The 26,372-nt window shown below is 48.3% G+C and overlaps 1 protein-coding gene across 1 annotated transcript in view; it reads left to right on the top strand.

The window, feature by feature from the left end:
• The first annotated feature begins 19,532 nt into the window (after nucleotides 1-19,532).
• The window catches only part of RNF19B (ring finger protein 19B), a 55,185-nt gene continuing 48,345 nt past the window's right edge, over nucleotides 19,533-26,372 (top strand). The window contains exon 1 of the mRNA XM_073552015.1: nucleotides 19,533-20,168. Coding sequence (XP_073408116.1) covers nucleotides 19,549-20,168 — 620 coding nt within the window. The 5' untranslated portion in view covers nucleotides 19,533-19,548. The remainder of the gene's footprint in view (nucleotides 20,169-26,372) is intronic.

The following is a 26,372-nucleotide window of genomic DNA, read 5'->3' as shown; positions in this document are numbered from 1 at the left end:
GAACAGAGAGACAGGGTGATGAACACTCTACAAGACCTGGGCTGGCTCCTAAATCTAAAAAAAAATCAAGATTGGAGCCCAGCAGGGTACAAGAATTCTTGGGCCTAACACTAGACTCAAACATTCAGGAGTGTCGCCTCCCAAACCACAAAAAGGAGAAGATCGCTCAAATTACAGCAAGAGCAATCCAAAATCCCTCCATGACACTAAGGAAGGCCATGTCACTGTTGGGTTCACTATCTGTCTGCCTACCAGCAGTTCAATGGGCTCAGTTACACACGAGAAATCTCCAGTGGGACGTATTGGCCAACCAGGCAGTAATAGGGGGACACCTAGAGGGTCGCATTACCCTAAATTCAAGCACTATTCATTCCCTAGCTTGGTGGGGAAACCAGGACAACCTGTCCAAAGGGATCCCCTGGGCACCAAAGATAACACACATAGTGACAACAGATGCCAGTCCCACAGGATGGGGAGCGCACATGAACAACGAGGTGACTCAGAGCGTATGAGGAAATCAAGAACTAAGAGCCTCCTCAAATCAAAAGGAGCTTCTAGCAGTAGGCTATGCCCTAACACACTTCCTACCCCTACTCCAGAACCACCATGTCCATATCCTTTCAGACAATCGGGTCACAGTGGCCTACATAAATCACCAGGTGGGAACCAGGTCCCGAGCCCTAATGGACACATCCGCCAAAATCCTCAAACTAGCGGAGGCAAACCTTTTATCTCTGACAGCCCTACATATCCGCGGTACAGAGAATCAAAGGGCAGACTTTCTGAGCCGCACCCAATTACGACAGGGGGAATGGGTACTAAAGCAGTCCATTTTTCGGCAGATTGTAAAAATGTGGGGGACCCCAGAAGTGGATCTGTTCGCCGACTTCAAAAACAAAAAAGTAGACGCCTTTTGCTCCCTAGATCCCAGGGGGAATCCTCTAACTCTGGACGCATTTATGCTCCCATGGACACAGAATCTAACATATGCCTTTCCCCCAATCATGCTCATTCCAGCAGTCCTAAAGAAAGTCAGGGAGGACAGGGCAAGAATGATACTGATAGCCCCCTTCTGGCCCAAAAGAACCTGGTTTTCCTGGCTAAGAATGCTCTCAGTAACCGACCCATGGGTCCTACCAGATCTCCCGGACCTGCTATCGCAGGGCCCAGTGCTACATCCTCAGGCACCGAACCTCCATTTAACAGCATGGAATTTGAAAGGGCACTGATGAGGGACAGAGGTTTTTCAGAAAACCTGATAACTACACTACAAAAGAGTAGGAAACCGGTTACAATGAGAGCTTATGGCAGAATATGGAAAAAATTTCTATCCACCTCTAGGGCAAAGGTTCAGGACGGGGTTCAGATTGATAAGATCCTAGAATTTCTACAAGAGGGCCTAGAACAGGGTCTGGCGGTCAACACATTAAAAGTACAAATAGCGGCATTAGGCGCCCTCTATAACCATGATGTGGCAGGTGACCCCTGGGTAGCACGGTTTATTAAACCCGCAACCAGATCAAGGCCAATAGCCAGTCAAAGATTACCATCATGGGACCTGAATCTTGTACTTTCAACACTGACAGGCCCTCCGTTTGAACCAATTCACTCGGCACCACTAAAAATCCTATCTCTTAAAACGGTGCTTCTGGTGGCACTAACATCAGCCCGAAGAGTGAGCGATATTCAAGCCTTGTCAGCGGGGCCTCCTTTTGAGGATAGAGTCATCTTAAAACCTGACCCAGCCTATTTACCTAAAGTGCCATCACATTTTCACAGGTCCCAGGAGGTAGTCCTTCCTTCCTTCTGCCCAAATCCAAAAAATAAGGGGGAAGAAAAGTTCCACACTTTAGATGTTAAAAGGTGCCTAGTACAGTACTTAGAGGCCACCAAAAAGTGTAGGAAGGAAGGCTCTCTCTTTGTATGTTTCCAGGGTCCTCGGAAGGGGCTCAAAGCATCCAAGAGTACCCTGGCAAGGTGGATAAGGGATGCGATTGCCCTGGCATATTCATCCAGCGGGAATACCATCCCAGAAGGGCTGAGAGCTCATTCCACAAGGGCAATGGCGACCTCATGGGCTGAAAGATCTGAGGTATCAATAGAACAAATCTGTAAGGCGGCCACCTGGTCATCACCTTCGACCTTTTTTAGGCACTATAGATTAGATCTAGCCTCTACATCTAACCTGACCTTCGGGAGAAGGGTCCTTCAGGCGGTGGTCCCTCCCTAAGCTACCAATCTCTGAAATTCTCTCTGTGGTGCTGTCATGGGTGAGAGAGAATAGCTTAGTTACTCACCGATAACGGTGTTTCTCGGAACCCATGACAGCACCCGCTTATTCCCCTCCCCTTCACGAGTATGGTGAGCACGTTTTATTGTTAGTAGAGTGTTTCCGTTTAGGCACGGTGCTTTGATAAGCAGTATTATAATATTGTGTATGTATTTCTGTTGTCTAACTAACCTGGAGACCCTCTGATGCTCTGTAACCAACTGAAGGCGGAGGAGAGGTACCGCCCTTTTTCTGTAGGTTCCTGTCCCCGAAGGGCGGATCCCCTCTCTCCCCTCTCTCTGTGGTGCTGTCATGGGTTCCGAGAAACACCGTTATCGGTGAGTAACTAAGCTAATCTAGCTGATATTTCTGATGTATTTAGTGAGAGCAAGTCTGCGTCTTTGCCTCCTCACAGGAGTTATGACTGCGCAATTGAGTTGATGCCTGGGTGTAAATTTCCCAAGGGTCGGCTTTTCAACTTATCAGTACCCAAACATGATGCTATCCTATCCTATATTAAGGAGTCATTGGAGAAGGGTCATATTAGACCATCCTAGTCACCTTTAGGTGCTGTTTTTTTTTTTGTGGCCAAGAAAGATGGTTCATTAAGACCGTGTATTGATTATCGTTCCCTTAACAAGATGACGGTTAAATATCAGTACCCGTTACCTCTGATGTCTGATTTATTCTCCAGAGTTAAGAGTGCCTGCTGGTTTACTAAGCTTGACCTCAGGGGGGTGTATAATCTTATTCGCATCAAGCACGGGGATGAATGAAAGACGGCGTTTAATACTCCGGAGGGACATTTCGAGTACCTGGTGATGCCTTTTGGGCTCACTATGGCCCCTTCTGTCTTCCAGTCCTTTATGAATATTTTCTGTGACTTTGTGGATAAGTTTTTGATCATCTATCTGGATGATATTTTGATCTTTTCTAGTGATTGGGATTCTCATGTGGAACACGTCCGGACTGTGTTCCGGATTTTGAGGGAGAATTCCCTGTATGTTAAGGGATCGAAATGCCTCTTTGGTGTACAGAGGATTTCATTTTTGGGATTCATCTTATCTCCATCGACTATTGAAATGGACCTGGCCAAGGTACAGGCCATTTATGATTGGGTTCAGCCTACTTCTTTGAAGGCCCTCCAGAAGTTTTTGGGTTTTGCTAATTTCTATCGTAAATTTATAGGTAATGTTTCTGGTATTGTCAAACCACTGACTGATCTGACCAAGAAGGGTGCTGATGTGCTGAATTGGTCTCCTGAGGCTATCTCAGCACTTCAGGAGCTTAAGCAGAGATTTACTTCAGCTCCAGTTTTACGGCAACCTGATGTCTCACTTCCATTTCAGGTGGAGGTAGATGCTTCTGAGATTGGTGCAGGAGCTGTTTTGTCCCAAAAAGACCCTGTGACTTCTAAGATGAATCCCTGTGCTTTCTTTTCTCGAAAGTTCTCCCCATCTGAATGCAGCTATGACGTGGGGAATCGGGAATTGTTGGCCATGAAGTGGGCATTTGAGGAGTGGAGACATTGGTTGGAGGGAGCTAGACATCAAGTTGTGGTCCTCACCGATCACAAGAATCTGATTTATCTGGAGTCGGCCAAATACTTGAATCCTAGACAGGCTAGATGGGCCTTGTTTTTCACGCGTTTTAATTTTGTGGTCTCTTTTCTTCCGGGCACTAAGAATGTGACCGAGCCTACTACCATCCTAGGTGAGGAGGTAGTTCTTTCTGCCATATCGCCCGATTTGAGACGCGCCCTGGAGGATTTTCAGGAGGATAAACCTGAGCGTTGCCCTATGGGAAAATTGTATGTTCCTGACCAGTGGAGAAAGAGAGTGATGTCTGAAATTCATTGCTCCACATTGGCTGGTCATCCAGGTATTTCTGGTACCAGAGATTTGGTGAGTCGGTCGTTTTTGTGGCCTGCCTTATCTCGTGACATCAGGAATTTTGTACATGCCTGTGGGACTTGTTCTCGGTGTAAACCCTGTTCTCGTTCTAGTGGGTTGCTGATGCCCTTGCCGGTGCCCAAGAGGCCATGGACCCATATCTCAATGGAGTTTATTTCTGATCTTCCTGTCTCTCAGAGAATGACTGTTATCTGGGTGATTTGTGATAGATTTTCGAAGATGGTCCATCTTGTACCACTCCCAAAGTTACCATCTTCCGCTGAGTTGGTGCCCTTGTTTTTACAACAGGTGGTTCGGTTACATGGGATTCCTGAGAACATTGTGTCGTGTCCGACAGAGGAGTCCAGTTTGTTTCCAGATTCTGGAAAGCCTTTTGTTCCAATCTGGGAATTCAGTCATCCTTCTCCTCCGCGTTTTATCCCCAGACCAAAGGACAGACTGAGAGAACAAACCAGACCTTGGAGTCTTATTTGAGATGTTTTATATCTGCTGATCAGGATGATTGGGTCTCATTTTTGCCCTTGGCCGAATTCGCACTGAACATTAGAGCTAGTTCTGCCACTTTGATGTCACCCTTTTTCTGTAATTTTGGGTTTCATCCTCGATTCTCTTCAGGGCAAGTGGAATCTTCGTCCTGCCCAGGTGTGGACACTGTGGTTAAGAGAATGCAGCAGATATGGGACCAAGTGGTGGATAAGTTTTCACTCTCTCAGGAAAAGGCTCAGCGATTTTCCAACCGGCATAGGACCAGTGGTCCGCGGTTTAAAGTGGGTGATATGGTTTGGTTGTCGTCTAAGAATATTCCTATGAAGGTTGCATCTCCTAAATTTAAGCCAAGATTTATTGGTCCTTATAAGATTTTGGAAATTCTTAATCCTGTTTCGTTACGATTGGCTCTTCCAGTTACGCTCAAGATCCATAACGTATTTCACAAATCTCTGTTGAAAAGGTTTGTTGAGCCAGTGGTTGCTATGGCAGCACCACCTGACCCTGTGTTGGTCGAAGGCAATTTGGAATATGAGGTAGAGAAAATATTGGATTCTCGTTTGGTTAGACGGAGACTCCAGTATTTGGTCAAATGGAAGGGTTATGGTCAGGAGGATAATTCTTGGGTCTCTGCCTCCGATATTCATGCCAATAGATTGATTCGTGCTTTTCACCGGGCCCATCCTGATCGGCCTGGTGGCGTGGATGAGGGTTCGGTGACCCCTCAAGGGGGGGTACTATTGTGAGTTCATTCTCTGGTTCACCAGTTGTGAGTTCCCCTTCCAGACTTCCTCTGGTGGTGACAGGAGGTGGTGAGGCTGGTTTGATCGGTGGAGGTCTGCCACCTGAGAATGAGGATGACGATTGGACCTCGGGATTCTCAGATTGGATTTAAGACGGCCGACGCCCTATTCAGTTGCTGGTGATTCCTTCTGGCTTGTCAGCTCTTGGTTTTCAGCTCTGTTCCAGTCATCTAAAGCTAAGTTTTTCTGCTAATGTTCACACTTGATTTTGTTGGTCTGTTCAGTTTTTTGTGTGGTCAGCCAGCCCCGGCTGGGGGCTGTGCTGAATTTCCACTCTTATTTATCAGTATTTTGCCAATTGGCTTTTTGTCCCTTACTAGTTCGGTCTCTTTTTGCTCTGTCTCAGAATATTTCAGAGTGCTGATATAGTGGGAGAAGTCTAGTGACTTCAGGGTTAATTTTGCTATCAGAAGTGTTGGACATTATTTTTGTAGGGTTTTTTGCAGGTTGCAGACAGTGTCTTTCCTTTCCTGTCTAGTTAGTTTGGGCCCCATCATTTGCTCAGCCTATTTTCCTGCCTGTGTTTGTGCCTTCATCTTGTTTCTCTGTCAATACATGTGTGGGGGCTATCTATTCCTTTGGGGTCTGCTCTGGGGCAGTTAGTTTTCCCTTTTCTTGCTTTAGGCTTATTTAGCCCTCCGGCCATGACGAGGCGTCTAGGAACATCGTAGGCACGCTCCACGGCTACTGCTAGTTGTGTGGTAAGTTCAGGGATCTGCAATCTGCATAGTTACCAACCTCTCTGGTTTTCTGTGACTTAGCTGGTTTTGTTTTTTCCTCCTCGGTGACCCATTCATAACAACTGTCACTTTATGTGGTAATAACTCTGGAACGCTTTAACGGATCCCGCTGATTCTGAGAATGTTTTTTTTGTGACATATTGTACTTCATGTCAGTGGTAAAATTTCTTCAGTATAACTTACGTTTATCTATGAAAATAACAGAAATTTGTCAAATTTTGAAAATTTTGCAATTTCCAAACTTTTAATTTTTGTACCCTTAAATCAGAGAGTGATGTCACACAAAATAGTTAATAAATAACATTTCCCACATGTCAACTTTACATCAACACAATTTTGGAAACAATTTTTTTTTTGTCAGGACGTTATAAGGGTTAAAAGTTGACCAGCGATTTCTCATTTTTCCAACAAAATTTACAAAACCATTTTTTTAAGGGATCACATCACATTTGAAGTGAATTTGGGGGGTCAATATAACAGAAAATACCCCAAAGTGACACCATTCTACAAACTGCACCCCTCAAGGTGTTTAAAACCACATTCAAGAAGCTCATTAACCCTTTAGGTACTTCACAGGAATTGAAGCAATGTGTAAGGAAAAAATGAACATTTAACTTTTTTTCCCCCAAATTTTACTTCAGACACAATTTTTCTTATTTTGTCAAGGGTATCAGGAGAAAATTAACAACAATATTTGTTGTGCAATTTCTCCTGAGTACACCGATACCCCATGTGTGGAGGAAGACCAATCTTTAGGCGCACGGCAGTGCTCAGAAGGGAAGGAGCATCATTTGAGGTTTTGAATGTCAAATTGGCTAGAATTGAGAGCGGACACCATGTCGTGTTTGGAGAGCTCCTGATGTACATAAACAGTGAAAACTCCCCATAAGTGACCACATTTTGAAAACTAGACCCCCCCCAAGGACCTTATCTAAATGTGTGGTGAGCACTTTGAACCCCAAGGGCTTCACAGAAGTTTATAACGCAGAGCCGAAAAATTAACAAATCGTATTTTTTCCACGAAAATTATCTTTTCACCCCCAAGGGTAACAGGACCCAAAAAGTTATTGTGCAATTTGTCCATGGTACGCTGATACCCCATATGTGGGGGTCAACCACTGTTTGGGTGTATGGCAGAGCTCAGAAGGGAAGGAGCACCATTTGACTTTTTTGGCTGGAATTGAGATCGGACGCCATGTCGCGTTGGAGAGCCCCTGATGTACATAAACAGTGGAAACCCCCCACAAGTGACCCCATTTTGGAAACTAGACCCCGACAAGGAACTTATCTAGATGTGTGGTGAGCACTTTGAACCCCCAAGTGCTTCACAGAAGTTTATAACGTATAGCAGTGAATATAAAAAAAACTTTTTTTTTCCACAAAAATGATCTTTTTGCCCCCAAATTTTTATTTTCACAAGGGTAACACTGTGCAACAAATTTCAGGGAAGTTCTTGTTCCCTGAAAAAATGTTATTGTATCTTATAGATTTTGATATGCTGAATACGAATATGTGCTCCAAAAGTCTGTATCACGTAAGGTTTTTAAGAAACAACAGTTTATTCTATATTATGACGTCCGAGACACTACATACATGTGCATCGATGTCAGTAGCAAAAGCAATTGTTCAAAAGGGTTTTGCAGAAGATTTTTGTTTATAATCCGTGTCAGATGCTTCTCGAATAAGATTCCAGCAATAGTCAGCCAGCATTGATGTACTCCACTTTCCCGATACCTTTTCTCCATCAGTGCAATGTCTTGGTGAAATCTTTCACCGTCTTCATCACTAACAGCACCAAGATTGGCTGGAAAAAAGTCGAAATGAGAATGTAGAAAATGCATTTTTAGTAACATATTGTATTTCATCAAATGACATGCTGTGAGTATGTTGTCCACGAGTTATTCAAAGTTTGGTGCCCTGCTGTTGCAAAGAAAATTGAAGGTCACATCTTTAACCCCTTAATGACCAGGGGTATTTTTGGTTTTGCATTTTCATTTTTCCCTCCCCTTCTTCCCAGAGACATAACTTTTTATTTTTCCGTCAATATGCCCATGTGAGGGCTTGTTTTTTGTGGGAATTTTGAACGGCACCTTCACCATTGGATTTACCATGTCGTGTACTACAAAACGGGAAAAAAAATTCTAAGTGCGGTGAAATTGCATAAAAAGTGCAATCCCACACTTGTTTTTTGTTTGGCTTTTTTGTTAGGTTCACTAAATGCTAAAAGTGACCTGCCATTATGATTGTCCAGGTCATTACGAGTTCATAGACACCAAGCATGTCTAGGTTCTTTTTGGTGAAAAAAATTCCAAAGTTCGTTAAAAAAAAAATTGTGCCATCTTCCAAGACACGTAGCGTCTCCATTTTTCGTTATCTCGGGTTGGGTGAGGGCTTATTTTTTGTGGGCCAAGCTGACGTTTTTAATGATACCACTTTTATGTAGATACGTTCTTTTGATCGCCCGTTATTGCATTTTAATGCAATGTCACAGCAACCACAAAAAATGTAATTCTGGGGCTTTGATTTTTTTTCACGCTACGCCGTTTAGCGATCGGGTTAATCCTTTTTTTTATTGAATGGGCAATTCTGAACACGGCAATACCAAATATGTGTATATTTGATTTTTTTATTGTTTTATTTTGAATGGGGCGAAAGGGGGGTGACTTGAACTTTTATATTTTATTTTTTTCATATTTTTAAAAACATTTTTTTCTAACTTTTGACATACTTCAATAGCCTCCATGGGAGGCTAGAAGCTGCCATAGCTCGATTGGCTCTGCTACATATAGGTGATGCTCAGATCGCCTATATGTAGCAGAATTACTGCACTGCTATGAGAGCCGACCATAGGGTGGCGCTCATAGCAATCTGGCATCAACAACCATAGAGGTCTCCAGGAGACCTCTGGTTGTTATGCCAACTCATTGCTGACCCCCGATCATGTGACGGGGGTCAGTGATGCACGTATCTCCAGCCGCGCGGCCGAAAGCGCTGGTTAAATGCCACTGTCAGCGTTTGACAGCGACGTTTAACTAGTTAATAGGTGCGAGTGGATCACGATTCGACCTGCACCTATTGCAGGCACAAGTCAGCTGTTCAAAACAGCTGACATGTCCCGGCTTTGATGCGGGCTCACTGCTTGAGCCCACATCAAAGCGGGGGAGACGTCCAATGTGTCAGTCATTGGACATTAAGGGGTTAAAGGCTCTCCATGCCACTTGTTCAGCATCTTGCAAAAGACCATCAATGCTACTGTCATTCATTATATCTCTGATCTGAGGGCCAACAAAAATACCTTCTTTAATCTTTGCATCACTTATTCTTGTAAATTTCTGTCGCAAGTAAGAAAAGGCTTCCGATTCTTTGTTCATTGCTTTGACAAAATTCTTCATAAGCCCAAGTTTAATATGCAAAGGAAGGAGAAATATCTTTGCTGGATCAACAAGAGGATTATGTTTAACATTGTTCTGTCCAGCAACCAGGTTTTCACGAAATGGCCAATCGTTTCTGAAATAGTGCATTTCTCGTGCACGACTGTCCCACTCACAAATAAAACAACAATACTTGGTATATCCAAGTTGCATTCCAAGAAGAAGTGCAACAACTTTTAGATCACCACATATGTTCCAGTTATAATTTCTATTATGTGGGTCAACAGTAGCTCTATATTCTCATACATTTCTTTCATGTGTACGGCATGTCCAATAGGATTTAGAAGGATAGATATTTCCGTTGTGTAGTAAAACAGCCTTCAGACTTAAAACTGACAAGTCAATGAACAGTCGCCATTCCTTTGGGTCATGTTCGCATCCAAGAGCGCCAAACAACCCCAAGACGTCGTTGCAAAAGGTTAAACTGTCGACATGGTTGAAAAATTGATTAAGGTCTTCTTGATGACTGCGAAAAACAAACTCTTGTTCCTGGTAATAAGAGATTCTGCAAAAAAGGGGAGAAGCCAGCGCTGCTTATGGTCAGAACGCAATACATAAAGTGCATATGCACATATTATTTTCTAACTGTATTCAAAATGAGATATTTGGCAAAAAATTGATCATTTGAGCCACCCCGCCGCGCCAAGGCAATCTCATATGGGGCAGTCCTACTCTACGTTTTTTATATTCGCTGAGCCATTACGGCATTAAAAGCAAGAGCATATTGAATGCAATCTGTACCTGAAACATTACTGAATCACTCCCATGGAGCCAGAAGAAGTGAGCGCAGATAAAGGCCAACCAGGTCAGGATATAGACATCTCAGGTTTAACCTCCACACTCACCTGACCAGCAAACACATATGAAGGGTGACAAAGGTGCAGACACAGGTGCACAATTAAACAGAGCTTGGGGCAGGGCAGGGCTGCTGTGTGTGCACAGCAGCCTAGATCCATCACAGTGAACACAGAAAAAATGGCGAACATAACCCAGCGCGCACGGCAACTGTGGTGGTCAGCCACAAACCAACATCAAGCAAAGAAGGGGATAAGCCAGCGCTGCTTATGGTCAGAACGCAATACATAAAGTGCATATGCACATATTAATTTCTAACTGTATTCATAATGAGATATTTGGCAAAAAATTGATCAATCATTTGAGACACACGCCAAGGCAATCTTATATGGGGCAGTCCTACTCTACGTTTTTTATATTCGCTGAGCCATTACGGTCTCCTAAATGCATTAAAAGCAAGACCATATTGAATGCAATCTGTACCTGAAACATTCCTGAATCACTCCCATGGAGCCAGAAGAAGTGAGCGCAGATAAAGGTCAACCAGGTCTGGATATAGACATCTCAGGTTTAACCTCCACACTCACCTGACCAGCAAACACAGATGAAGGATGACACAGGTGCACAATTAAATAGAGCTTGGGGCAGGGCAAGGCTGCAGTGTGTGCACAGCAGCCTAGATCCATCACAGTGAACACAGAAAAAATGGCGAACATATCCCAGCGCGCACGGCAACAGTGGTGGTCAGCTACAAACCAACATCAAGCAAAAAAGGGGAGAAGCCAGCGCTGTTTATGGTCAGAACGCAATACATAAAGTGCATATGCACATTTTATTTTCTAACTGTATTCAAAATGAGATATTTGGCCAAAAATTGATCATTTGAGCCACCCCGCTGCGCCAAGGCAATCTCATATGGGGCAGTCCTACTCTACGTTTTTTATATTCGCTGAGCCATTACGGTCTCCTAAATGCATTAAAAGCAAGACCATATTGAATGCAATCTGTACCTGAAACATTACTGAATCACTCCCATGGAGCCAGAAGAAGTGAGCGCAGATAAAGACCTACCAGGTCTGGATATAGACATCTCAGGTTTAACCTCCACACTCACCTGACCAACAAACACAGATGAAGGGTGACACAGGTGCACAATTAAAAAGAGATTGTGTTCTTGTAGCCTTGATCCCAATAATTTTGCCTGCCTCTTTGACAATTTCAAATCTCTGACCAAGTCACTCAGATCAGCTTGACTGATCAGATGTGGATTAGATGTAGAAGGCTCAAAGTCTGGGCCTGTGGCAGTTTCATTTTCCACTGACATTGTTAGTTCATCTTCGTCGTCCTCCATTATCCATACTGGGGCGGCTTTGGAACACGAAGACTTTCATCATGTGGCACTGGTCTTATGGCTGAAGGAAGATTAGGCTATTCTATTGATTTCTTGTTCTTTGCTGAATATCCTTTTACATTTGCAAGGCAGAAGTAGCAATCTGTTACATGATCTCTCTGCTCTCTCCATATCATTGGGACAGCGAACGGCATTGAAGGTCGTGATCCATTCAGCCACGCTCTTAGTATGTCAGTATTGTCTTTTGATTCCTCCCCTGCCCAGGAGATGTGGTATGCTCCGTACACGGTCAGCCGAATGATTCACTGCGCCTGCGCGGAATTCTTATAAGTGCTTGCATATGTGTAGATCAGCGATTTATGTTATTTCAGTGGAAAATTCAGAATATACTGTTTCAGAAAAAGTTCATATACTGTATGAGTTTTTAGAATTATAACAGAATATTACTGTATAATGTTTTGTATCATTTCTCAAAAACCTTATGTGATAGGAAAAATCTGAAGTCATTTCTGAAATGAGCATGGAAAAATCTATCAGGAACACTCAAAATTGTCCGAGAGAGAAAACCTTGGTAACAGGAGAAATTTGACTTCCAAAATTGTTGTGCAATTAGTCCTGAGTACACTGATACCCCATATGTGGGGGTAAACCACTGTCATCGCCTTACTGTGATCTTGGGAAGGCAGAATGAACAAATCCACAAAAGGTGAAGAATTGATTTTATGTTTTACGGCATTCCTCGTGTAGTATTAGCGATTAGGCGCCTTTATTCTTCGGGTCGGTGCGATCTCAGCGATACCAGATTTATATCCTTTTTTCATGTTTAGCATGTTTTTTTCACACACTAAAAGAAGGTTTTGCATCGCCGTATTTTGAGAGCTACAACTTTTCCATATTTCAGCCGACAGAGACATGTGAGGTCTCTTTTTTTGTGGGACAAGCTGAAGTTTTTATTGGCATCATTTTTTATCGCTTTTTATTCCGATTTTTGTGGAGGCAGAATCAACAAAAAACAGCAATTCAGGAATTGTTTTTTTTTTCTCCGTTCCATGTGTGGTAAAATTGATAAGGCAGCTTTATTCTTTTGGTCACTACGATTACAGCGATACCTCATTTATATAGTTTTTTTATGTTTTGCCGTTTTTACACAATAAAAACTTTTATAGAAAAAATAATTATTTTTGCATCACTTTATTCTGAGAGCTATAACTTTTTTATTTTTCCGCTGATGGAGCTGTATGGTGGCTTGTTTTTTTGCAGGACAAGATGGCACATTCAGTGATACTATTTTTATTAGCATTCTTTTTTTTATCGCGTTTTATTTCACTTTTTCCAAGCGGTATGATGATACTTTTTTGTTTTTTTATGGCGTTCACTGAAGGGGTTAACTAGGGTGAAACTTTTATAAATGGGATTTTTACGGATGCAGAGATACCAAACGTGTACTTCTTTTGTTTATTTTTTTTTTCTTTACATAAAACTGTATTTTAGGTTATTTTTTATTATTTTTAATTTTTTTTTTACCTACTGTTTAGTTCTGGCGGAACGCACCAAATAATAAAGGTGGTATAAGGTGTGTTCGCAGCCCGGGGTCCACCGTGTAGAGATGGAAACCTGCTGCTCAGTAATGGTGGCGACTATACGGCAAATAATAAAGGAACACACGCGGGTTAGCATCACCCGGTGTGTACAGGAGCGAGTTCTGTTGATTCACAATGTAAATGCCGAAGCCTGTTAAACTCACACGGCTTTGCCAGATGAGCGCTAGTATACAGACACAGGACTCCGCCCCAAGGACACGGGGTTAGAGTCCCTCTAGTCCACTGGCGCTCGACTCCGCTGCTGTGGAGCCAGCAAGAGACCAACAGAGAAATAACGCACTAGTGTGCATTGCACCGCTCTGGCAGAGGCCACTAACCACCTAGAGTGGGGAGGAAAGCGCTAGAGTTGCGCACGGCGCCGCACTGGCGGCTACTGCTACTTGGCGCGGTGCGACAGTGCCCTGAGCAGAGTGGCACAATCGGACACTAGCAAGTGCAGAGGACTGGGATGCACTGTGGCATATAGCCTAGCCACTGACAGATCAATTACCTGTTGATGCAGCAAATTGCAGCCCTGCGGGAGGCACCTCCATCGTCGACCCCGGAATGTCACGAGGCCCGAAACAAGGTCCGCTCCGCTTTGAGGAAACTGAGTTTGGTAGACGACGTGGACGCGTTCCTCACCGTCTGTGAGCACACTGCAGAGAGGGAGAACCTGTCAACTTTCCAATGAACAGAACTACCGGAGTCCATTGGTACCTCTTCCCATCATAGAGGTACCATTTGAGCAGATAGCAATGGATCTGGTAGGCCCCATAGTGAAATCCACCCGTGGCCATCAACATATTTTGGTTATAGTGGACTACGCCACACGGTACCCAGAGGCGATACCTCTCCGCCACACCTCGGCCAAGCTAATAACCCGCAAGCTGTTTGCCATGTTTTGTCACCTTGAGTTACCAAAGGAGATCCTTACAGATCAGGGTCTCCTTTTATGTCCAAGGTGACCCGGGAGCTATGTAAGCTGCTCTGGATTAAACAGCTACGTATGTCAGTGTACCACCCACAAACTGACGGATTGGTGGAGAAATTTAACAAGACCCTAAAATCCATGGTAAAAAAGGTGGTCGCCAAGGACGGGAGGGATTGGGATATGTTACTGCCCTATGTTCGCTATCCGTGAGGTACCGCAGGCATCCACAGGGTTATCTCCATTTGAGTTATTGTATGGCAGGCACCCGAGGGCACTGCTAAACGTAGCCAAGGAGACGTGGGAACAGGAGCCCACTCCACTTAACAATGTCATGGAGCATGTGGCAAGCATGCAGGACCGGATTGGGGCAGTACGGCCCATAGTAAAGGAGCATCTGATGCATGCCCAGGCCGCGAGGAGCCGCATGTATAATAAAAGAGCCACGGTCAAGACCTTTAAAGAAGGGGCCCGGGTGTTGGTACTAGTGACCACCCCAGAGAGTTAGCTCATGGCCAAGTGCCAAGGGTCATATGAGATACGGGGGAAGGTGGGAGAAGTAAATTATAGTTTACCAGCCCGGGAAAAGAAATCCCAAACAACTGTATTACGTCAACCTGTTGAAAGCGTGGAAGGACCAGGAATGTGTGGTCACGGAGACGAACCCGGTTGTAATAATAGGAAACACTCTGTCACTGGCCAAGTCTGAAGCCGAGAGAGGTAAAAATAGGAGACACTATCTCAAAACAGCAACATCGAGAGGTTCAGAAATTAGTCCAAGAGAAGGCAGACGTATTCTCGGAATTACCCGGTCGTACCTCCATCATCCAACATGACATTGTCATCGAGCCTCATGTAAGGGTACGAATGAAACTATACCGGGTGCCCAAGGCCAGGAGACAAGCCATCACGAGTGAGGTAAGGCAAATGCTCCAACTGGAAGTAATTGAGGAATCCTGGAGCGACTGGGCTAGCCCCATTGTACTATTCCTGAAGCCGGACGGATAATTACGGTTCTATAATGACTTCCGTAAATTGAATGAGGTGTCGAAGTTCGAACTTTTCCCTGTGCCCCGGGGTAGACGAACTGATCGAGCGTTTGGGTCAGGCCCAGTACTTCACCACTCTCGACCTGACCAAGGGTTATTGGCAGGTGCCTCTTACAGAGTCGGCAAAGGAAAAGACCACCTTTATGACACCGGAGGGTCTTTACCACTATGTAGTCTTGCCCTTTGGACTACATGGGGCCCCTGCCATGTTCCAGAGGTTGATGGACATAGCGTTGGAACCCCATCGGAGGTATGCATCAGCATACTTAGATGACATCATCATCTTTAGTGTTGACTGGCAAACGCACTTGTCCCAGGTACACGCAGTAGTAGATTCGCTCAGAGCCGCGGGCTTGACTGCGAATCCCAAGAAATGTGTGATAAAGCTCGAGGAAGCCCGATATTTGGGGTACGTGATCAGCCGTGGGGTTATCAAACCCCAAATAAATGAAATCGAGGCCATTCAGAACTGGCCCCGACCTGTTACCACCAAACAGGAATTGTAATTGTTTCTTGGAATCGTTGGGTATTACCGGAGATTTATACCTAATTTTTCAGGGAGAACAACCCCCCAAACCAATCTCCTCAAAGAAAAGAAGTTGATCATGGTTCGGTGGAACCCCCAGGCGGAGGAAGCATACCAATCCATGAAGGTGGCGCTGTGCAGACAGCCCATCCTCATTAGTCCCAACTTTCAGAAAGGCTTCATTGTGCAGACAGATGCCCCTAACGTGGGCCTAGAAGCGGTCCTATCGCAGGAAGTGAACGAAGAAGAGCATCTGGTCACCTACTTAACTAGGAAACTCACCCGGGCCGAGAAAAATTAAAGCTTTGTAGAGGAGTGTCTGGCCATTAAATGGGCCTTGGAGTCCCTATGCTATTATTTGCTCAGTTGACCGTTTCGCTTGGTGACAGATCATTTGCCCTTGATCTGGATGAGTAATGCCAAGGAGAGGAATGCTCGGGTCACCCGTTGGTTCCTGTCTTTACAAAATTTAAATTTTACCGTGGAACATTGGTGTCAGGACTCTGGAATCCCTGTTCATCTTTTGTGCTTTATAGCGCTTTTTCAAGATGGTGTCTGCTGCCTTGCTCCTGCTCATGTGATCTGCCTTCCCTGACTTATAACCCTAGTTTGTCTTCCAGTCCATGCTAGTGTATTCTGCTAGAATCCCTGGCTCTGTGATGCAAGAGACTGCTCCTCTCCAGAAGATTCCGTTCAGTCCTTCTAGCAAACCTCTCCACCTCTGTGTTGCAACTGCAACAAGCTGTGTGTGTTCTCTGCGCAGCTCAGCCTGAGTGAGGGAACACAGCACCAAGGAGAGCGAACTCCTGGCACCCCGCAGCATTATATGGTGGTGCAGTCACCCTCTGCAACCGATCACATTTACGAACTGTCCTGTTTCTCGGCTGCGATCCGGAGGATACCGTTTGTTTTGTTTGCAAGTTTTGGACATTAAACCTGTGTTTACTTTCAACTCTCCTGAGTCACTCCCTCTTCACCGCACAGCAAGGACACCGCTGCACTACAGTGGTCAGCGCTCCTACATTCCCCATTAAGCGGTCAGCGCTCCTCCATTCACCAGTAAGTGGTCAGCGCTCTTCCACTCCCCACTAAGTGATCAGCGCTCCTCCATTCAGCAGTAAGCGATTAGCACTCCTCCACTCCGCACAAAGCGGTCAGCGCTCCTCCATTCCCCACTAAGCGGCCAGCGCTCCTCCATTCCCCAGTAAGCTGTCAGCGCTCCTCCATTCCCCAGTAAGCGGTCAGCGCTCCTCCATTCCCCAGTAAGCGGCCAGCGCTCCTCCATTCCCCAGTAAGCGGCCAGCGCTCCTCCATTCCCCAGTAAGCGGCCAGCGCTCCTCCATTCCCCAGTAAGCGGTCAGCGCTCCTCCATTCCCCAGTAAGCGGTCAGCGCTCCTCCTTTCCTCAGTAAGCGGTCAGCGCTCCTCCTTTCCTCAGTAAGCGGTCAGCGCTCCTCCTTTCCCCAGTAAGCAGTCTGCGTCCTCCATTCCCCAGTAAGCAATCAGCGCTCCTCCTTTCCTCAGTAAGCGGTCAGCGCTCCTCCTTTCCTCAGTAAGCGGTCTGCGTCCTCCATTCCCCAGTAAGCTGTCAGCTCTCCTCCATTCCCCAGTAAGCGGTCTGCATCCTCCATTCCCCAGTAAGCGGTCAGCGCTCCTCCATTCCTCAGTAAGCTGTCAGCTCTCCTCCATTCCCCAGTAAGCTGTCAGCGCTCCTCCATTCCCCAGTAAGCGGTCAGCGCTCCTCCATTCCCCAGTAAGCGGTCAGCGCTCCTCCATTCCCGAGGAAGCGGTCAGCACTCCTCCATTCCCCAATAAGCGGTGTGCGTCCTCCATTCCCCAGTACGCTGTCAGCTCTCCTCCTTTCCCCAGTAAGTGGCCAGTGCTCCTCCTTTCCTCAGTAAGCGGTGTGCGTCCTCCATTCCCCAGTAAGCTGTCAGCTCTCCTCCTTTCCCCAGTAAGTGGCCAGTGCTCCTCCTTTCCTCAGTAAGCGGTTTGCGTCCTCCATTCCCCAGTAAGCAGTCAGCGCTCCTCCTTTCCCCAGTAAGCGGTCAGCGCTCCTCCTTTCCCCAGTAAGCGGTCAGCGCTCCTCCTTTCCCCAGTAAGCGGTCAGCGCTCCTCCTTTCCCCAGTAAGCTGTCAGCTCTCCTCCATTCCCCAATAAGCGGTGTGCGTCCTCCATTCCCCAGTAAGCTGTCAGCTCTCCTCCTTTCCTCAGTAAGCAGTCAGCGCTCCTCCTTTCCTCAGTAAGAGGTCAGCGCTCCTACTTTCCTCAGTAAGCGGTCTGCGTCCTCCATTCCCCAGTAAGCTGTCAGCTCTCCTCCATTCCCCAGTAAGCGGTCAGCGCTCCTCCATTCCCCAGGAAGCGGTCAGCGCTCCTCCTTTCCCCAGTAAGCTGTCAGCTCTCCTCCATTCCCCAATAAGCGGTGTGCGTCCTCCATTCCCCAGTAAGCTGTCAGCTCTCCTCCTTTCCTCAGTAAGCAGTCAGCGCTCCTCCTTTCCTCAGTAAGAGGTCAGCGCTCCTACTTTCCTCAGTAAGCGGTCTGCGTCCTCCATTCCCCAGTAAGCTGTCAGCTCTCCTCCATTCCCCAGTACGCTGTCAGCTCTCCTCCTTTCCCCAGGAAGCGGTCAGCGCTCCTCCATTCCCCAATAAGCGGTGTGCGTCCTCCATTCCCCAGTAAGCTGTTAGCTCTCCTCCATTCCCCAGTAAGTGGCCAGTGCTCCTCCTTTCCTCAGTAAGCGGTTTGCGTCCTCCATTCCCCAGTAAGCAGTCAGCTCTCCTCTTTTCCTCAGTAAGCGGTCAGCGCTCCTCCTTTCCCCAGTAAGCTGTCAGCTCTCCTCCATTCCCCAGTAAGGCCTGTTTCACACTTCAGTTTTTTGTGTCAGTTAAAATCCGCCAAAATGGCGGAAAGCGGATCCGTTGCAAAACTGATGTGAACGGATGGCACCGGACCGTTTTTTTAACGGATCCGATGAATGAAGAATTTTAAAGGAAACGTAGCCGAGAGAGAGAGAGAATTTTTTCTGTCCGCCAGAAATGATTTCAGGGTTAAATTTCCGGCTGACTTCATTCCTCCGGGCATGCGCACTATAAAATGCGGATCCTGCAGCAAAAAAAAATTGAAATTGCACGGTCCGTCCAGGCATGTCGGCGGACGCAAAAAATTTGATGGATCCGCAAAAAACGGATCCAACGGATGTCCATCCGTCAAGATCCGCCGGTAATGCAAATCAATGGGGAAAAAAATGGCGGATCCGTTTTTTTTTGCAAAACGGTGGATTTTGACTGATGGTCAAAAACGGAAGTGTGAAACAGGCCTAAGCGGTCAGCGCTCCTCCTTTCCCCAGTAAGCTGTCATACAGAGGTGGACATATCATTGGTGCAACGTGTGCGGCCGCACAGGGGCCCAGGAGGTATGGGGGACAATTTCTACCACCAAAGTAGGTGCACTTTTAGGAACTTTTGGGCTCCAAAGGGCCCACATATTGTTCTTGCACAGAGGCCCTTTTCTGTCTGTCCACCGGTGCGGTCAGTCACATCAAGTTGTACAACACATACATCCGCCAGTAAGCAGCCAATGCACTTTATCCTTCTGCACATGCTCCGTGACCGTACTGGGGCGTGGTTTAGAGGCTCCATATGATGGCACGTATCTCCTTCTGCCGCTTCCATTCGCGCATGGCTCTTGTGTCGCGCAGAGCGTCGTATTCGCAAGCTGTGCAGGGCGGCTATGCAGGGCGCGCAGGCGCAGTCCACACCCGGACTCTGATCACTTCCTGGTTTGCAGCTCTCGGTGCTCGTACCATGACAGAGGGCTCCGCGGAGCCTCCCCCCTGCCCCGGGGCTCGGCGCCGCCGGCTTCTCCTGTCTTTGCCCAATGTGTTCCCCGGACGGACTAGAGCAGTTCCAGAGCCTTCGGTCCCCTCTCCACCCCCGTCTCCACCTCCTCCACCGGCGGTACCGGCCTGTCCTCCGCAGCCCCCGTCTTCCCCAGGAGGCCAGGACTCGCTCCTCGAGTGCCCGTTATGTCTGGTCCGCCAGCCCCCCGAGGAGCTGCCCGAGTTACTGAGCTGCCGGCATCGCTCCTGCCTGCGCTGTTTGCGGCAGTATCTTCGCATCGAGATTACCGAGAGCCGGGTGAACCTGCGGTGCCCGGAGTGCGCGGAGCGGCTCAGCCCCCAGCATGTGCGCGCCATCCTGAGGGACCCCCAGCTCACCCGCAAGTACGAGGAGTTCCTGCTGCGCCGCTGCCTGGCTGCTGACCCGGACTGCAGGTGGTGTCCTGCCCCCGACTGCGGGTGAGCCTGCCGGGTATTATGGTGGTTGCTGGGGGGGGTGTATTACAGGTGGTCCTGCTGGGGGGGGTGTATTACAGGTGGTCCTGCTGGGGGGGGTGTATTACAGGTGGTCCTGCTGGGGGGGGGGGGGTGTATTACAGGTGGTCCTGCTGGGGGGGGGGTGTATTACAGGTGGTCCTGCTGGGGGGGGGGTGTATTACAGGTGGTCCTGCTGGGGGGGGGTGTATTACAGGTGGTCCTGCTGGGGGGGGGGTGTATTACAGGTGGTCCTGCTGGGGGGGGGGTGTATTACAGGTGGTCCTGCTGGGGGGGGGGGTGTATTACAGGTGGTCCTGCTGGGGGGGGGGGTGTATTACAGGTGGTCCTGCTGGGGGGGGGGGTGTATTACAGGTGGTCCTGCTGGGGGGGGGGGTGTATTACAGGTGGTCCTGCTGGGGGGGGGGGTGTATTACAGGTGGTCCTGCTGGGGGGGGGGGTGTATTACAGGTGGTCCTGCTGGGGGGGGGGGTGTATTACAGGTGGTCCTGCTGGGGGGGGGGGTGTATTACAGGTGGTCCTGCTGGGGGGGGGGGTGTATTACAGGTGGTCCTGCTGGGGGGGGGGGTGTATTACAGGTGGTCCTGCTGGGGGGGGGGGTGTATTACAGGTGGTCCTGCTGGGGGGGGGGGTGTATTACAGGTGGTCCTGCTGGGGGGGGGGGTGTATTACAGGTGGTCCTGCTGGGGGGGGGGGTGTATTACAGGTGGTCCTGCTGGGGGGGGGGGTGTATTACAGGTGGTCCTGCTGGGGGGGGGGGTGTATTACAGGTGGTCCTGCTGGGGGGGGGGGTGTATTACAGGTGGTCCTGCTGGGGGGGGGGGTGTATTACAGGTGGTCCTGCTGGGGGGGGGGGTGTATTACAGGTGGTCCTGCTGGGGGGGGTGTATTACAGGTGGTCCTGCTGGGGGGGGGGGGGTGTATTACAGGTGGTCCTGCTGGGGGGGGGGTGTATTACAGGTGGTCCTGCTGGGGGGGGGGTGTATTACAGGTGGTCCTGCTGGGGGGGGGGTGTATTACAGGTGGTCCTGCTGGGGGGGGGTGTATTACAGGTGGTCCTGCTGGGGGGGGGGTGTATTACAGGTGGTCCTGCTGGGGGGGGGGTGTATTACAGGTGGTCCTGCTGGGGGGGGGGGTGTATTACAGGTGGTCCTGCTGGGGGGGGGGGTGTATTACAGGTGGTCCTGCTGGGGGGGGGGGTGTATTACAGGTGGTCCTGCTGGGGGGGGGGGTGTATTACAGGTGGTCCTGCTGGGGGGGGGGGTGTATTACAGGTGGTCCTGCTGGGGGGGGGGGTGTATTACAGGTGGTCCTGCTGGGGGGGGGGGTGTATTACAGGTGGTCCTGCTGGGGGGGGGGGTGTATTACAGGTGGTCCTGCTGGGGGGGGGGGTGTATTACAGGTGGTCCTGCTGGGGGGGGGGTGTATTACAGGTGGTCCTGCTGGGGGGGGGGGTGTATTACAGGTGGTCCTGCTGGGGGGGGGGGTGTATTACAGGTGGTCCTGCTGGGGGGGGGGGTGTATTACAGGTGGTCCTGCTGGGGGGGGGGGTGTATTACAGGTGGTCCTGCTGGGGGGGGGGGTGTATTACAGGTGGTCCTGCTGGGGGGGGGGGTGTATTACAGGTGGTCCTGCTGGGGGGGGGGGTGTATTACAGGTGGTCCTGCTGGGGGGGGGGGTGTATTACAGGTGGTCCTGCTGGGGGGGGGGGTGTATTACAGGTGGTCCTGCTGGGGGGGGGGGTGTATTACAGGTGGTCCTGCTGGGGGGGGGGGTGTATTACAGGTGGTCCTGCTGGGGGGGGGGGTGTATTACAGGTGGTCCTGCTGGGGGGGGGGGTGTATTACAGGTGGTCCTGCTGGGGGGGGGGGTGTATTACAGGTGGTCCTGCTGGGGGGGGGGGTGTATTACAGGTGGTCCTGCTGGGGGGGGGGGTGTATTACAGGTGGTCCTGCTGGGGGGGGGGGGTGTATTACAGGTGGTCCTGCTGGGGGGGGGGGTGTATTACAGGTGGTCCTGCTGGGGGGGGGGGTGTATTACAGGTGGTCCTGCTGGGGGGGGGGGTGTATTACAGGTGGTCCTGCTGGGGGGGGGGGTGTATTACAGGTGGTCCTGCTGGGGGGGGGGGTGTATTACAGGTGGTCCTGCTGGGGGGGGGGGTGTATTACAGGTGGTCCTGCTGGGGGGGGGGGTGTATTACAGGTGGTCCTGCTGGGGGGGGGGGTGTATTACAGGTGGTCCTGCTGGGGGGGGGGGTGTATTACAGGTGGTCCTGCTGGGGGGGGGGGTGTATTACAGGTGGTCCTGCTGGGGGGGGGGGTGTATTACAGGTGGTCCTGCTGGGGGGGGGGGTGTATTACAGGTGGTCCTGCTGGGGGGGGGGGGTGTATTACAGGTGGTCCTGCTGGGGGGGGGGGGTGTATTACAGGTGGTCCTGCTGGGGGGGGGGGGTGTATTACAGGTGGTCCTGCTGGGGGGGGGGGGTGTATTACAGGTGGTCCTGCTGGGGGGGGGGGTGTATTACAGGTGGTCCTGCTGGGGGGGGGGGGTGTATTACAGGTGGTCCTGCTGGGGGGGGGGGGTGTATTACAGGTGGTCCTGCTGGGGGGGGGGGGTGTATTACAGGTGGTCCTGCTGGGGGGGGGGGGTGTATTACAGGTGGTCCTGCTGGGGGGGGGGGGTGTATTACAGGTGGTCCTGCTGGGGGGGGGGGGTGTATTACAGGTGGTCCTGCTGGGGGGGGGGGGGTGTATTACAGGTGGTCCTGCTGGGGGGGGGGGGGGTGTATTACAGGTGGTCCTGCTGGGGGGGGGGGGTGTATTACAGGTGGTCCTGCTGGGGGGGGGGGGTGTATTACAGGTGGTCCTGCTGGGGGGGGGGGTGTATTACAGGTGGTCCTGCTGGGGGGGGGGGTGTATTACAGGTGGTCCTGCTGGGGGGGGGGGTGTATTACAGGTGGTCCTGCTGGGGGGGGGGGTGTATTACAGGTGGTCCTGCTGGGGGGGGGGGGAGTGTGCTAGGATATGTTTCCACGTGGCGTTCTGCCCAAACCACTGCCCCCTTTTGTATGTGCAGTGATTCCGGATGTGCTCATTGAACACATGCGGAATCGCCGCATCCTATACATAGACTGTGCTATTTATCATACGGAGACTGAGCGTCTCCACAAGATAAATAGACATGCTGCGGTCTAGAAAGACGCGCCACATGTGCGTATATGCAGGTCTGCCACCTGCGTCTTTGAACTCATAGTGGAGATGGGATTTCATAAAATCCCCTCCACTATGCTGTAACATCTGGCCGCTGCAGATTGAACGCTGCTGCTGTACTCAGTGTCCAATCCGCAGCAAATACTGAATGTGGAAATATATTGTAAGACTATGTGCCTAACATCAGGAATTGCTGCGGTTTTGATGCTGTGTATTCATGCAGCGTCCTACCCGCAGCAGCCAGATGTTACAGCATAGTGGATTTGATTTCTAGCAATCCCATGTCCACTATGTGCGCCTGCGGATCACCAGTGGATACTGACATGCGGCGCATCTTTCAGGACCGCAGCATGTCAACTTCTCTTGCGGAGACGCTAGTGTCCGCAACAGAAATTATATCAGTAGAATGTATTGGATGCGGTAAATGGTTCAGTGAACACATGAAGTTTTACCTGTGTTCAATAGATGACAGTGCTTTGGACGCAGCGAACATACACTGCATCCAAAATGCTGCTACTTCTGGATCGTGGGCACGTAGCCTTACTGGTGGTCCCACTGGATGTGTGTAGTAGTGGTGATCACACAGGATCGAGAGCTAAAATTTCATCCACATGTTGCATTGCTCAACCTGTGGTGCATTACTTTAAGTGTCAACTTTCACTGCAGATATTGAGAGCCAGATGGCTGTGCCATTGAAAACACAAGACTAATCAAAATGCATTGAAAAATGCATGTAATTTTTGCTGCGGATTTCTGGCCACAAATGCTTTTTTTCACACACACATTTTTCCCTAGCATAAAATAAGCAGCCTATTGTCAGAAAAATTATTGCTGCAGGTTTGACGCTGTGTACTTGGATGGGATTTAAAAAAAAAACCAAAACCCATGCCCACTATGTGTCCGCAGACGATTGCAGGTCACCCACAGAGATGGACATGAGGGCGTCTTTCCAGACCACAGCATGTCTATTTATCTTGCGGAGACACAAGTCTCCGCAAGAGAAATGACAACAATAGAGTGTATTGAAATCTGTAAATTTGCACGGTTCAGTGAACACAGATCTACCTGCATTCAATAGACGGCAGCGCTTTGGACGCAGCGTACATGTGCTGTGTTCACAGTGCTATAAGTTCCGGATCATGGGCACCCAGGTTAAAGAGTAACTGCACTCTTATAAAAGTTGTGACACATCATAGCGAGATGTGTTTACAGATGACCTGTGGCTAATTTGTGTTCGTTTTATTTTGTTCTTGTTTTTTTTTTTTTCCCCAGTTGCCATCCATAAGGTTTCATAGATATGGGCCATTATTTAGTGCTAATGTTCATGATTTTTACCAAGGGGGCATGGCTTGCTGGATTCTGTGTCTTTAGGCTGCTCTGCATTCTTAACCTGTGAGTTCAGCCCCTTAGTAAACTGCATAAAATTAGTACTAAGTCGTCGAGATCCATATCTTGAACTGAATAGCGTGTGGGTGAAAAAATGGAATACTCAGGGGAGCATTGGGAATTAAATAAGAGCACAAATTGGCTATTTTTGAGCCAGTGAAAGGTTCTCTATAAACAATTCTGTTAGCTAGAACCCCATTTTTGACAAATCACGATGTTGTGTCAAAAACTTTGAGTGTACTCATGTTGCTCTCTGAAATATAATATAGTCAATACCTTTACTAACAAATGCAATCTGTTGCTCTGTCTATAAAATATTAGCAATTTTAATCATCATGCAAATGAGGCTCAAGTGCTCGGAGTGTGAAAGTGCTTCCCAAGTCTCTGCCTTTTTAAAAAAAAAAAAGACAAACTTGGTAATCTTGCAATTTTCTCAGTGACTACTGGAACTGTATCATACTTCTGCTCTTTCAGGAAGAGTTTTGTTTTCACCAGCAGCAGAATTACAAGCTAATGTACCTGAAACAAAAGGAAGTTAGTGTTAAAAAGCCTCAATGACCAGTGTGAAAATGTTGAATTCCGTTTATTTAAAAAAATTGTGCTATGAAAAAACCCCACTGCCAATGTCTTTAAACATGTATTCAAAAATAAAACCATACCTGGCTGTAATTGTACAGCCACTACCTGATACATGCTGCAGACGGTTGGGGCAGCATGTATCACCTGTCACGCTCCCTTTAAATACTCAGTTGGTGTAAACAATGGGGAGCATCTATCACCTAGTGTTGTGAAAGTGACAGGGGAGGCTCTCATGACCCATGTGATGGTGATCTATTGGGATCATGGTGATGAGATGTAAGAACCAAATACATGATTAAAGCAGTGGGGTTCTGTTAGTCTCTCCTCAGTTGGTGGTGCCCAGCGCTCTTGCAGATATTGACTGAATGTTAGTACATAAAAGAAGATCCAAGGCTTGGTTTCATCCTCCATCTTTCTCTCCTCTTACCCTCCGGTACTTCATCTCGCTGTAACTACACAAGAGCATCCTGTGTTGCTAAGCAGTGGACTGAACAGATTTAGAATGTCTCTTGGCAAATAGCAGTGCTTGGAGACCTTCACTGGGGAGCCTCCAGTGGGAGGATTTCTATTACAAGTGGAGATAGTGTACATATTGCCTTTGATATCTTGAACATTGTTTATTACAAGAGGCTAGAAATAAAGATTGCAGTTGTTAAAGAGGTTAGACCAGAATTTATTATTTCTTCAAGCTCCCTGTAACCAGGTCATTCCATCGGATCCACACTGACTAATTTCTTATAACTTTCTGGATCCAGCTCCTCCATAATATTGTCCCTCTGTTCAGTATGAAGTGGTGGTCCTTCATTGCTGCCCATGTGACTATTGTTACTACATTTCTCACAACCACCTGCCTCTCCCTCTGGACCCACCGTAGAATAGGAGGCATCTATTGAACATGTGTGACCTGTCATAAAAGAACTAACTACATGACGTATCCATGGGCACTTTTGGAAATGATTGCATTTTACTACTTTATTTAGTTTAGGGTAATAAG

This window comes from Dendrobates tinctorius, unplaced genomic scaffold (assembly GCF_039654945.1).
Source record: "Dendrobates tinctorius isolate UK_male_01 unplaced genomic scaffold, ASM3965494v1 ptg000183l, whole genome shotgun sequence".
Lineage (NCBI taxonomy): Eukaryota > Metazoa > Chordata > Amphibia > Anura > Dendrobatidae > Dendrobates > Dendrobates tinctorius.
This window is presented reverse-complemented; position numbering and strand designations above follow the sequence as displayed.